Source organism: Passer montanus, unplaced genomic scaffold (genome assembly GCF_014805655.1).
Source record: "Passer montanus isolate IOZ18808 unplaced genomic scaffold, ASM1480565v1 scaffold2, whole genome shotgun sequence".
Lineage (NCBI taxonomy): Eukaryota > Metazoa > Chordata > Aves > Passeriformes > Passeridae > Passer > Passer montanus.
The window spans coordinates 5,842,273-5,857,334 of NW_024366591.1; the positions used below are offsets into that span (position 1 = coordinate 5,842,273).

At 36.0% G+C, this 15,062-nt stretch overlaps 1 protein-coding gene across 4 annotated transcripts in view; it reads left to right on the top strand.

The window, feature by feature from the left end:
• Positions 1-15,062, top strand: part of SMOC2 (SPARC related modular calcium binding 2) — a 140,512-nt gene that overhangs the window by 64,250 nt on the left and 61,200 nt on the right. For all 4 annotated transcript variants that reach the window (XM_039707716.1, XM_039707718.1, XM_039707715.1 and 1 more), the window contains exons 5-7: positions 2,740-2,787; positions 6,805-6,855; positions 7,623-7,697. In XM_039707716.1, coding sequence (XP_039563650.1) covers positions 2,740-2,787; positions 6,805-6,855; positions 7,623-7,697 — 174 coding nt within the window. The remainder of the gene's footprint in view (positions 1-2,739; positions 2,788-6,804; positions 6,856-7,622; positions 7,698-15,062) is intronic.

The window sequence follows — 15,062 nt, forward strand, 5'->3', positions numbered from 1 at the left end:
TATAAATTGTTTTCATTTCCTGCCTAGCTGAAAATGTGGGATTCATCTTGATACTGAGGGCACTATTTCCTAAAAACTTGCAAATGTATCATAATTTCAGCTAGAAGTGCTTCTACCTTAAATATATTCAGGAAATGGTAGAAAAAAGATACAAACTCAATAACTCCTTACCTCAAATTTGGAGACAAGAAAAGTTTATGCTGCATAAATTGAAAATTTCAGGTGGATCTATATGATGGCACACGTTTTCTTTTCTAGGAAATTATGTGAAAATTGACTTCTTAAGACTATTAAAATTGTTAGCCCGATAAACCTGATTTTCAAGGAATTAGACCAGTTTCTTACTGAAATTAGATTAGGCAGGATTATGTTAGTTTTTAGTACTAGTTAATGCCATTCTCTTCCTCCATCCATTAATTTTTCATGAAAATCTAGGGTAAAAAACAATCAAATTCAATTCTCCCAGACTTTAGTCATTCTCACCATTTCTCATATAGATGAAGTAATGTGAATGCACCTGGAAAGATTTTTCTCCTTTTAGTTTAAGATAGGGGATATTATATAAATTTCACCAATGTGTTAAATTACTTATGTATAAACTGAGTTCAATTCATACTAATAGTTCTAATGTTCATAGAGAGACAACACTTGTGCCAAAATGCCAAAATGGAGCAGAGTGAGTATGGGTAGCAGTTCATCACACACATTCCCCCTGCTGAGACATCATTTCTACTCACAAGTGTAAAGTGTGTTTAAAATGCTTGTGTGACTGAGAGTCGGGCCTAAAGTATCTGGGTTTGAAAGGAAATTATAAGCCTGTGAACCAAAATGAAATTCAGAAACTACAGAGTTAATAGTAGCTGGATGAAATTTGAGGAAAGATTGGATCACTGGTATTTGGTGCAATTAGAAAAACCTGTAATTTTGTGTGTAGTACTTCCAAACACTGGAACATCTTATTTGAGTTCTAGCTGAGCCTTTTATCAAAAACAAGCCAAGCACCAAAAACTCAGATCTTCTGGCTTCAGCATAAATGCAAAATCTGCCTCCTTTTCAGAGTGAACAACATGGATTAGTGTTGGAGCCCTTGTAGGACAAGCTATCCCAAACACCCTTGGATATAACTCCTATAATGATAGTGACTTTCTTCTTACCTCAATTAATACTGATGCATCACTAAGTTTATTCAATTTCTGGTGATTCAAATATTATATAATGAAAATATATTAAAATATACTATTGTCATAAAAGGACAAGTCTAAACAAGAATATTTTAATATGAATATATAAAGCTGTAAATTGGATATATAAAGCTGTATTAAGAGTTGAATCCATCAGTAGGTTACTATCTTGGCTGCAATGCCATGTATTCTTTCATGGAGGCTTTAAAATCAGCAGGGCTGATTTGTAATGTCAGGCATCTCCTCTCTGGCAGACTCCTTGTCTAAACTTCCTGCTGAAGTAACCATCAGTTCAGCATGGTAAGCAAGGCCTGTGATTTAGTGGGTTCTCTTATTTAAATTGTCCTTTTAGAACACAGGTATTGTGCTGCAAGGTTTGGGTTTCCTTTGGTTTTTTTTTTTTTTTTTTTTAAACACAGTCATCGTAGTTATTCTAATAACTTAATAAATTAAGAAAATTAAAGCAACTAAATTATTTCACATACATATTATACATATTTTTCAGTATTTTTTCTTTTAATTATAGCAGGTGTGTGTAAGAAGAGACTGTATTTTAAGAATGGAAAGACTTCATGTTTTTAAGATCTGATCAGTCCCTCTTGCTCTTCAGAGAGAAAAATACCACTTTTAAAGGTGGTTTTCAATGCAGCAGAGACAGATAAATTGTTAAGTGTCTAGTAATTAGAATCATAAATATGGAAATAGTGCATAAGCAAGAAATAAGGAAGGATTTCTATTTTTAAATCCTAAGGACAAGTGCCCCCTTGAAAAACTACTAAGAAAATTAGTGGACTCTCCATTTTTTGATGGCTTGAAAGTAAGGCTGGATTCTGTGCTGAGTTGGAGTCCAGACTGGTAGAATAAGCTGTGAAAGCCCATCTCTTATAATCTTCTTGACTCCCTTCTCACCTCTACTGTGTCTTCTCCCATGGGCCACAGCTCTGGGGATGAGTCATGAGCCCAGCTCAAGCTCAAGCTCAGGCTCAGGCTCAGGTTAAGGTTCTGTGTCCCTCCAGGACATAAACACTTTGCCACACCACCATAGGATTTTCACAAGGTTTTGTGTGAGGCCTTTAAAACAGAAAAGGACAGTTTTTAATCTGAGCTAGGCCTGGCCTAGAGGCTGAAAAAGCCCCTCAAAGCATCTAAGGTGTGAGGGCAAAACTGAGCAGAGGTAGAGAGCTGCCCTGTACGAGGGACAACAAAGGAGTGGTTCTGGGGTGATGTTCCTTCTTGCAGAACCTGTCCTTGCTGGGGCAGTGGGGAAGGGAAAGGGTCATCCTGCAGCACATGAGCATGTTCTTGGACTTGTGTCTGTGTAGTGTTTAATGCTACCTTTTCCTCAGGTCTTGTGTTGGCCAAAAAGTGGAGTCTGGCAGATTGTGCACAAATGTAGAGGTCAGGCAAAGCTAAAACCTTTGGTTTGTGAGGAAGAATTTGCTGCTATTTATTACTGTAATATACAAAAACGAATCATTAACGCAGAACTGTGTTTCCTAGATGGCATATTAGAACTGAAAATAATATTTTTCTGGTTAATTCCTTTTTCCAATTGTAGGTTCAGTGAATGAGAAGCTGCCACAACGAGAAGGCGCAGGCAAAACAGGTAAATATCTTAGTTGGCCTTTAAATAGGAGCTAAAATTGCTGTGGGATACGCTGCTGAGGTTTTCCATATATTTAAATTATCAATATAAATTTACGATGTATTGTAGCTGCATATGTAATATATGCATGCTCATTATTCATTTTATATTTGCATTGCAGATATTTAGTAAACTTATAAGTATAAACATATATATACATATATGTATGTATGCACAGACATTATATTTTTCTAGTCTCAGTCCTATAGACTTTGCAATTCAGTGCTGTTTGGACAACAACTTTCCTTCCAAATTCTATACTCTGAAATATTTTCCCATACTTTTTGCTTTTTCTGGAGTACAGATTATTCTGTCTGTTTGATAAAGACAGCATTCTGCAGTCCCAAAATCTTGAGAACTGGAGTTCTCACTTTATTTCCACAGCAATCAGTGCTTGAGTCATCTTGGACCCAGCACTTGGCTTACTATTTTGATTAATTCGTCTGATGGCTTATATTTGTGGCCAGAAAATTGTTCTTTTTTGATATAGGTCATGATGTATATCTTTTTGGCAAAACAAAATCTGATGTGAATATGACATAGCTTGTAGACAAAAATGAATGAGATATCTATGTTCTAAACAAAAGTTAACACTCTCCAAACACTTGAAAGAATTTTAGATTCAGCTGAAAACAACATACTGAATAGTTCCATCAGTTACACTGCATAAATTAATTTTAAAGACGTTACTCATTTTTGTTCTAATGTTAATGCCTCTCTGTTTGGTGCATGGTAAATATAACTGCATTTTTTTTACAGGCACTTTTGCAGCATTGCAATAAACCTAACATTGAAATAAACTATAGTGCTGTTGGGCTAAAAGAATCAGTACTTCTTTAAGGCTAATTATTACAAAGTACTGAAAAATTTGTCCTTCATGTATTTCCAGAAAAATTGCAGGTTCCACTAATCGTATGTTGCCCATTTTCTTCAGGTCTGGACTTTGATTTTCAGCTTTGAACTGAATGAACTATACCATATATAAAACTTGATTGGTATCCTTTATTTTTGTTTGTGGCTGTGATGGCTGAACTACTGAACGCTGAATGAACAGTCATAGAACAAGGAAATGAACACAGCTTATCAAATCTCCCTTCTTACCAAGTATATTTGTGTCTTAAGTGACATGATTGCATTTTACTCATGCCTGGTTTTTGTTCTCCAGCACAAGCCTGCAGCATTAAAGGCTTCTGATCTGGTTCCCAGGTGGTCCCTGCTTCTTCTCAAACACTGCTTTCTTCCTCTCCTCACCCTTCTTCCACACAGTCACTGACTTATGATTTAAATAAGGTAGTGTTGTCAGAGACATCCCAAATTCTTTAGAGACTCTCACAGAGTAGGGACCAGGATCATACATCTATCTGAGTTAAGGACCTGTGCTTCGGCTTCACAGCCAGTGTAGTAAAACATATTTTGTAGCTCAGCTTGCAAGGGCATTTTAGTAGTTTTTGCAGCAACCATAACACTCTCTGCTCTTTCCTCTGCATGTTCCTGTGGAGCAACCATGAGTGTCTGCCCATATTGTAGCCCAGCAAACTTAGGCTGGTTCACAGTGTTCTCAGTGCTCCAGAGGACATGCTTCAGACCTTCAAGGTGTGGTCTTGAGGACTCTCCTCAAGAGACAGCATAGACTTAACTTCAGACAGTCTTCCCTTCCAAGATGTCTCATAGATAGGGAGCTGATGACCCATATCTGTTGTACTTGTGCATCTTGCTTTCTCTGGGTATTCCAATACTGAAAGAAAACTTCCAGCTGCAGATATTGGAGATCAGGGGCTTTGTTAGCATGTTTGTAAATTGAAACATTAAACTGAACATAAATGAAGCTTAAAATTTATTCCCTTAAGTACGTTCTCTGGCTACACAGTTCTTTCCTCTATCCAAGGAAAATATTTATACTCTGAAAAGCACAGGTGTCGGAGTTGGGATCACATCCCTTTTTTCTGATTCTTAACTCACTGCAGGACTGTGTTCTTGGTAACTGAACTCTGACAGCAAACAGAATTTAAACAAGTTTATGTTTAAATATATGGACTGCTATGCATGTGCCAGCCAGAGAGAATTGTGCAATTAGTCTGTGCGATATCTAATTCATATCAATCATTAAACATTTGTTGTATTACAACAAAAACAGGACCAAAACTCTTTTAAATGCTGCTTGAACAAAGTTCAGGAGGCTAATTTTGATTGGGGTGATTATCACTGAGTTGCAGCATTATGCTGAATTTCAGGTAATTGCATAAGATTACACAAACTGAAATTGTGTACCAAAAGATTATTAGAAAAGTCATTTAAATGCAGACCTAATTTCTGGCTTAGCTCTGGGTAATATCTGCCTACCATCAGTTACCTTCTGAAATAGTGGGTTTCCTGAATCACATACTGACTGATCATCTAAATATATGTCTTGATTTTCAGTACACTAGGATGCTTGATGGCCTCTCTGAAATTAATCAATGGTCTTATTCTACCACCCAGAGGACACCACAGAAATGCCAGCAAAACTAATGCAGAGTGACAGTCTTTCATAACATTGAAGCAAAGAATCCTGCCATTGCCATTGTGTGGACATGAAGAACGAGCACTCTTAAAAGAAATCTCCTTATGCCTTGGTTAGATAATTTTGCATTGAAAATAAGCTCCCATTGCTGCTGCTTTGGTTTTGTATAAAGATCACTATTCCATGGCTGGAAATTTGGTCTTACCTGCTCTCAGTATCTACTTGGTATCAGTATTTGCTGTGACCTAGACTGTGACCCTTAGAGGACAAGGTCAGAGTGACCCCAAACATTTTGCATGATTTAAAGACAGCACAGACTTAAAAATGCCCCAAACAGTGATGGTGATAGCAAAGAGAATAGGAGACTCTTGGAATTGCACTAGCAAGAAGGAAAGGAAAGAGATAGTGTGTTAACCTAAAAGCTGCTTCTCCCTTGTTACCCAGGTAAGGTACATACCATAAGCAGCTTCTCAGTTACTGTTGATTCTGTCTTCCATGAAAATGCCAGAAAAACAATCTGGAAACAGTTTAGGTCTGAAATCCAATTGTGAGACTGCAAGAAATAGTAATAAAACCTTTGCACGGAAGATGATGTTTACTGCAGTACACCTTGGTCTTGGAGTTAGCTCCATGCCACAGGAAAATATGACTGGAAAATATGTACTAGCATTGCCTCCTGAGTCATATTTACGCCACATCTGCAATAGTTTTAAATAACAAAAACATAATAAACTAAAGATGGTTTTTTGGTACCACTCTGTTTAGCAAAAGCTTGTTTAAATAGTTTTTTTATGTTTAATTTTTCTCTTCCAGCACTACGTCCACAGTGTTTTACTGAACCTAAAATGACTCATGTCTTCTTGTCTTACTTTCTGTAATTTTCCCTTCCTCATTTCTTGCAGTAATGGTTGGTAGTGGGTGGATGGAGAATGCTGACCAGAGGATAACAGTTGTGCAAACAATATTCTGGTTATATAATCTGTGAATCTCACTTATAAATCAACTTGATTCTTAAATAGATCCTGCTGTGCTTAAAAAACCCTTTGATTTTAAGGTGTCTGCAGCCACTCATTCCCTCTAGACTGTTTTTGATTTCACAGGTCTCAGTCCCTCTATACATTTATCTAATTATTACTTTAGAAATGCTGATTTTTCATTTATAATTAATTTATAATCTATAGGTATCAGTGTGCATATTAGAAGTGAAGAATTACACTCCAGAGAGCAACCTGATCACATCATGCATCACCAAAGAACTTGCAATAAATTCATCATCCATGACCTCAGACCCCATCCATTTATAAAACATAGTCTGTATATGTAATAAATCTGTGCTGTCTACTGCCTATAAAGAATGTTTATATTGTTTACTGGCCGGGGCTATGTGCAAATCATTATTTTCAGTCATGTATGTACACTTATTTAGCTTACTCTCATAATTGTAGTCTCCTTGCAAATCTTTTCCATTCTGAATTCAGATGATGCCTCAGCTCCTGCGCTGGAGACTCAGCCTCAAGGTGATGAAGAAGGTGAGTGAATTTAACAGTATGGTATTAAACTGTGCAGTTATGGACTGTATTCTACAGCATAAAATGACATCCTGGGAGTATCTACAACTGCTGGCTTGGTTGCAAGAAATTGCAAATATCTGTTCTTTTTTTTAGGAACAACAAAGACAACAAACACAATAGAGTCTTGCAGGCAGGAATTTTGTATGATAGTCTGGAGATGAGACTTTACGTGTGGAGACCAATATCAGCAATTTTAATTGTTGCGACTGAGGGCAGACACAGGTTTTAAACTTGAGCCAAAGTGCAGATTAGAACTCTATGTTGAAATAAACAAGTCGAAGGGTAAATTCTGTCCTCGGCATAATGACTAGTAATATCACTGGAGAGGCTGATGTGTTGTGAAGCTTGCCTCTGGAGAAGTCAATTGCCAAGCAATAATAGTCCTATGTTGTGACTGCCTTATCACTCACTGCTAATCTTGCAGAATTTGGGTCTGCAGCCATTATATATTTTGGGTCCAGAGTAGAACATTTTTATTTTAATTAAACCTAATTTTCATTAAAAGTGTTTATTGAACTTTTATTGAAAAATCTTTTGTACAAATAGAATAAGGAAAGGACTATTCATGCCTTTGCATGAATAATAGTCTTAACTGCCCTAATATAAACCAATGTGACTATTTTTTAAGATCCATGTTTCTTTAAAACTGGCCCCTATTCAGTTGGTAATAAATTTTAAAAATGTTAACATTTATCAAGCTTTTTCTGTTGCCTTTTTTTTCCTAGATATAGCTTCTCGTTATCCTACCTTATGGACTGAACAAGTAAAGAGTAGACAGAACAAAACCAATAAAAGCTCAGGTAAGAAACTTAGGTCATCCTTACTTTGCAAAGCACCTCTGAAGGTATGAATGAACTATTTTAATAACCATCATCCATCATGCTTCCACTCTCATTGTATGATAGTGCCTGAATGATTTGCAATGGTGATGATTTACTGAGCTCATGCATTATACATTCCTTTATAGAGAAGTACTTTTGGCCAGGCTTTACTTGGCAAAAATTCTATTAGTCCACTGAAGACTCTGGTTCATACCTATTTACATGTGTTTAGTGGGTCAGACATTTATTTTTTACATTCTTTTAAATTATCTTCCTCTTTGTTATCTGCTTATTTTTGGGTGATATGTAGCAAGAAGGTGCTTGTAAAACGACAGTGTGGATTACTGTTTGGTGGTAAATCATAGGAGGCAAACCTGAAAAGAAGCAAACTCCCATCAGAAGCCAGCTTTTAGTGAGCAGGAATTGGAAAGACAGTGTTACCTGCTTTTTACTACATCAGTTACCTGTTATTTACAAACTGATCACTGTTTTGTTGTGAATTAATTATGTTGCTTTTTAAAAAATAATTGTGGAATTCTGGCTCTACTTATTTTCATCATTGTTTAGAATAGAGATTTTTAAACCTGGACTAAGAATGTTACCTTTTATTCTGTCTTCCATGAAAATGCCAAGAAAACAATCTGGAAACTGTTTAGGTCTGAGATCCCGTTGTGAAGCTGCAAGAAATAGTAATAAAACCTTTGCACGGAAGATGCTGTTTACTGCAGTACACCTTGGTCTTAGATGAATGTCCTAAGACTGAATTCTCTAGAGTATTCAGATAAATTCAGTGCTTTGGTGGATGATAAATTTTGATGCCTTTCTCATTGCTGCTTCCTTTCAGTGGAATAAACTTTAGAGAATATTCCTGGGTTTTATTTCTGTAGAAAAATGTATAGTTTAAAAGAAAATATTAATGATGTAGGCTATGATTCAGTAAATCACCCCAAAACACACTTCAAATCCAGAAGAAATTGAGGCTATGCTTTACATTAAGTACTGTGCTTAAGTATTTTACTGAAAGCAAGATGCTAAAAGGTTCAAAGATTTCTTTATGCAAGCTATTTTTATCATGAGTGCAATAATTATTAATAATTTTTTCTCTCCTTGATTTTCCAGTAGGCACTAAAGGGAAGGACCTTAAACAGTGTAGGCAAGAGTTTGAAGCAAATACTTTTCATGCTGGAGATTTAATTTTTCATTTCTTTAGTCAGTGTAGGCAAGAACAGAATTCCTTTGGGATTTCTGTAGATTAAAATATGTCTATAGAAATTTGTCACTGTTAGGAGTATTTGTTTAATTTTTACAGTGCTAGAGTCTAAAGTAAGACTTTTTGAGTTTGCAGTGTAGCTGCCAAAGCTTCAACACACACACACACACACACACACACACAAGTGCATACACAAAGACAAAAAAAAAAAGGTGGGTTTATTTCTGGGAACTGATAACCTCCAGTCCATCTAAAAACACATTTACAAAAGAAGAGGAATCACAAGCATAGCTTACCTGTGTTGTGACTCCTAGCCCAACCTCAAAAGCATGATTATGTTAGATTTGCTAACAGCAGGACTTGCTCACGACAGGGTTAACATACCCAGGCTAGCAGAATTACTTCAGGAGGTACTCTGCAGCAAACCTTCCTGTAATTTGTAGCTATATCTGATGTGCCAGATTGACATAATCAATCAAGGTGAATCCAGGTGCTACAAACAGTGTCCTCACTGATTGTTGTAGGCAGGTTTTTAAGGTCTTGAAAAAAAAGAAAAAAGAGTAATATTTTCCCCTTATTACCTCTCAGAGTGGTGCCAAGGCTTTTGGGAACACCCACAGAGAATCACCTCTGCACAGTTATTTGTACAGAGCAGGAAAGGCCTTGCCACTGAACCCAGTGGATTGTAAATTTGCTGTCTTCCCACTTTCAGGCTTCAATATAAAGGATAAATATGGATGTCTTCTTCACTCAGTTAGCTTAGTAAACTCTGATTCAGACTTGGTCATAAAAACATCAGAAAGCTTATTGAAAAGTATTTGTCTGAGGAAAATTTATCTCTGCATAGGAACTGTATTTATAAAACAAAACATGAAGCCAAATTTATTAATAATGGGCTAAATTTTCCTTTGTTTTTCTATAGTAATCCTAGTGCTGTCAAAGAAATTCTTGAGGCGCAAATAACACTATCCTCTATCTTTGCCTATAGAATATAACTAAAAAAAGACAAAATTTCAGGCAAGATACTAATATTCTATTTAACAACTTACTATTTTATTCTGTACTGCTTTCTTCTTGCTAGTTTTTACTTGAATATATGTTCTAATGTATCATGATCAATATGTCATCTACAAACTTGAGCTGAGAAATCAATCTCCTCAGGAAAAAGTTTTTGTGAGTTAAGGTCACGAATTAATACATTAAATTTGTTTTACCCCTCATGAAGTGGTTTGCTTTTACTATTCTGCAAATGACCTGCCAGTTACAATGAGCTAGTAAAATCAGCATAAACTATTTTAGGTTTTGAAATATAGAAAATAATGGCTCAGGAAATTCTAGTTTATATTAGTCCTCTGGTGCATTCATTTGACTGAATGAGCCTAAATTAATTTAGCACAGAGTAATGGCATATGCAAGACTCACAGATGCAAGGCATGAAATTAGTGGATTATATATCCATGTTCTATAATGCCTTCTACTGTATGTTCTTTTTGTTGGCTCAGAGAAATAGGTCTTTGCCTTCACTTAGTGCATTTGTGGAGTGGTATTTAACCTATTAGTTTTTGAGAACAAAACTTTACTCCCGGTAAAAATGCCATCAACACTGGATTATGTTACAATAGCTCTGTTTAGACTGGCTGTTTTGAGTAGAAACATCTCAATAGCTCTTTTGGTACATTTAAGATGATTTCTGAAATACTTTTTATTTCCCTACTTAGACTAGTTTAGGCATGGTGACTAGTATTCATCTCATTGCTAAAATAGGCTTTGCTGAGATATTTTATACATATGTCACAGTGCCTTTGTAAATATTTTATGACTACCCCCACACTCCTCATTTCTTGCTCCATTTAACAGAAAATATTGTGGATTTGCCATATCAGATTGACAGAATTAGAATTTTACCAACAACTATAGAAAACAAACAGAAAACATTGTACAAGGGACTACATGGATTCTGATTAAGACATCAAAATGCAGCAGCCTACACTGCTGTGTGTCTGCAAACTCAGGGTCTAAATTCCTGCTAGGAATTTAGGCATGGTGACTAGTTCAGATCTGTAGCTGGTATTAAGGTGTCTGTGCTTTAGGCAAACTTACTCCCACACCAGTATCAGTTGGAAATCCGGGTACTATGTGAGTAGAGAAGACAGTGCAGATACTTTCCCATCACCTAACAGGGAAAATCCAGTCCCCTGAGGACAGCTCAGGATGGACTGTAAATCTCTTAGGTTATCCTTGCTGCATCTGCTCTATCAGCAATTTATATTCCTGTGGTATTTGTGGGAACACAGTGTGACTTTTTTCAGAGGTTGTACACCATTTTTTGTGTTTGAGTGTAGACTAAGAAAGCATAGTTTAATTCTTTTCACAGTGCCGAGTGAAACTTCAAATTCATTTTGTTAGCTTGAATTTGAGAGCCATTATTTTCTAATAGCCTGTTGTGGGAGCACTTTCCTGAGAAATAAATAGGATGAGTTTAACTGATAACATTTTTAATGTTCAAAAAGTTTCTTAAAGTACTCAGTAATTTCTCAGTAGAATCTGTACACTACAGAATAAACCAAACTTAGTGTAAAATTTCATTAATTTTACAAATAAAGGAAAGAAAAAGTCATCCATAACCTGTAATATACTTTTACAGGTATGAAGACCTAAGAAACTCTGGTGATAATGTAATACAAGACAAAAAAATGTTTGAATATTGTTCTAGTGCCAGGCTGGTTTCATCTATTTACTATTCAGTTCTATTCTCTTATACTTTCATCTGTTTCTGTAAATATGTAATAGTATCTTAGTGCTAATGATTTATATTTTCATTGATCATACATTTCTTGATCGTGTATTTAATGAGCACTGTAAAGGGGTTGTAAAACTAGTGTTTGCTGTGTTGATAATCCAGTATGACCAGTATGATGAAAACAAAAGAGAGGAAGAAATTGTTGCCTTTCTTTGTTGACCCAATAGTTCACATTTCATCTGAACCACACAGACAAGTGATGCAGTGTTTGTGCCAACTCTGTGATTTCTACCATCTTTATGCTTATATGCTTTAAGCATATAAGGTGCTAATGGACAAGCCATTCATAATCCATCATAAAAGAGGCTTGACCCAGAGAAAATCCTGATCTGCCATTAAGGCTTCTGAGGCAGGGTCAGGTTTATGAGATTATGACATTTTTCCTCCAGAATGAAGACTCTTAAATCACAATTAATTGTCTCCTCAAACTATGGTTTTAGTGATTTCAAGAGTAGCCAGATTTCAAACCCCTTAATCTGGATATTCTGGTAATGTAGAATCATCATCATGATAATTTTTTACCTCACCTGTGTGAAGTGCACCTTGTGCATGTGAAAGGGACACATATCTTTTTATTACATTTTCTGATGCAATGGAGTTGTGTTTTATTGCTGCCTTTTTGCTACAGACTATAATTTTCAGGACTTAAAACATCTGTTGCAAGATTTTATCAATTAGTCCCAGAGAGTTCAATTCAACAGGAGTTTCATTCTCAAAACACCATCTGGGAAAATACTGATTTGCACATACAGCAATATATTATAGACTGGCTGCAAATGCAAATGAAAGCAGTTGGTATGATGTCTGGTGAGAATACTTTCTTAACAGACTAAAATAATGAAATCTAAAGTGATAATTATGTGTCTATATCTATACAAAATAGCTGCTTGCATTTATCTGTCTGTATAGTCTGAATCTGTTGGCAAAGTGTGCCAGTAAGACTGATTAATATGACAGAGTGACATTCTAAGAGGTGAATGCAGTTTTTATTGCCATGTCATCTGATAGCTTCAAAGCATTGGTGCATTAGAGTTTTTCTCACATAGAAACTATGTTGGTTGTCAGTGAGGTTTCTGTCTCCTTATCTTCCTTGTTTTGTTTCTCATTGGCAATTGTTCCAGTGGTATCCTGGTGCATTGATCATTCCCTGAAAGTCACCTCCTGAAAGGACCAAGACAAATATTTTTCCATACTCCAATGCTCATGTTCATTCCAAACTCAAGCTAACTTCTTACTGTTTTGCCTATCCTGACAAAAGTCAGTCCCAAAGTTAAAAAAACTTGCATTAAAAAGAAAAACCCAAAAAATATTTTCTTTCAAAGAAAATAAATGTAAGAGTTCATGTGTCTGCCCAATTACATCAATTTTAAGAGCCATTCCTTTCTAAGCATAGGAAAATTAATAACCTAGAGACAGAAAACTGTGTAACAGCTCAGTTACTTTTTATTTATTCTCATTAATTGTTGCATTTTTCAGATGTTGCTTTTAGTGTTCACTGAAGATATACTACCTGCAGTTGAAGTTGTGTGAACTAGCAAGGAAAAATTAAGATCCAGTTGAATGTTTCCACTTACATATTTATTAAAAATAGTTAGAAGTTTTCTAGAAGTATTTTGAATTAGGCTTATTTCACAATGTGGTGATTTTGAGATATGAAGCCTGTTATAACAGAAGGAAATCAAAACTGAGATCATGAAAAAGTGAAGAAAGAACATAGACAAGAGGGGAAAGAAAGTATTTTAAAAGATTGTTGCCTGTCTTTTTCAGGAGGGGTTCCTAGGAAGTTGTGTGTTGTCCTGCAGAACCCTGGCTAGTCTTCCATTCTCAAATTTACTTGTATTTGGCATTAAAGGAGCGGCAGGTGAGGATGATGCCTGCTTGCTCTTAATATAATTTGCCTTTATTGGACACTCAGAAATGGACTTCAAATTAATACATAAAGTAGATTTGCATGGGGAAATACCCTGAGTAGAAGTGGTCCAGTAATTGAAAACCACTGAATTACACAGAAAATCTGGAGCTTTTTGCCTGTTACCAGCTCATTTCGGCCCTAAAGACAGTGTTTCTTTCCAACAATTAGTGAGGTATGAGCCACACTGAACCATGGTAATTTATTGTGTTTTAAATGCTTGTGTTGTAAATGCAGTCATTAGCCATAGCTGGAAAAGTCAAGAGTGTGGTAATAAATTGTTGAAGTATATCCATGTCATGCCTAGAGTATCTGACATTGTCATGGGCTAAAAGTTATAACAGCCTGTTGGAGATCTGTAATGTTCTGGCACAGAAGTTTGTTGATCTGGAGTATCTGAAATGGAATTGGCTTAAACCCTAAAAATGTCAATTCAAACCCTGGAAGTAGAATAGAAGGCACAAGTATTGATTCTAAATATCTTCAAACATCCCAATCAGCTATTAAATCGACACAGGGATTCTGTCAATGGGAACTCAGTCCATAACAAATGGGCAATCTGTCTCTGCCAAATTTTAGACAAGTTCAAGTCCAGACATTTTTACTCTGAACTTTTTACTTTGGGCTTATCTGCAGGTCAGTTCCCTACACAAAGAAAGGCACTAGCATTATTTCCTGACATCTACAGCAAGTCCAAATATTTTATGTTAGCCATAGATCTACCTTTTGGGCCTTGTAAAATCTGTGGGTGCTGAAAGACATGAGCTGCTAGAACAATTTTTGTTTGGCCTGTTCTCTCAGCAAAGTGGTGCATGGCAATTAAAGAGAAAAGCATTGCATGGAATGTTAGTAAGAAATACTCAGATGAAGACTGGAAGCTTCCAAAACACAATCTTATGACCTTCCCAGACTCTTCATGTTGACTCTTGCAGCTGATTCACTAAATGTTCCCTTTAGAGTTCAAGAAGGAACTTAATTATTTGGAGCAAACTATAATTTCTGATTTGTATTTTACTCTAAAACTAGCATTGTTAGGAAACTGCTGGAGAGGGAGATCTGTGAGGCACTGTAACAACTTGTTATATGCACTACTGTTACATTTTAAAGTGTAGGAGGTAGCTCTCTTTACTTCTCCTTCATTTGCTGTTGTTTTTCTGTCAAGAACCACAGTAGTTTTAGAGTAGAATTCTTTCTGAATATTGGTTGCAAGATACCGTCTCTCAGCTGAAAAACTCACAGCTTAAAACTGCTGAATGTTCACATCACTAGGGCCAGTCAGTAAATGGTTGACTTAGTTCCTAATAGAGAATTTTAATTACTTTTTAGCAGCAATTTTTAAGGATACTCTAGTCTTGATTTACCTGTTACAAGAGGGAACAGTACTCTTCAACCTCTTCATGTTCTTCACCAGTTAACAAAATCCCT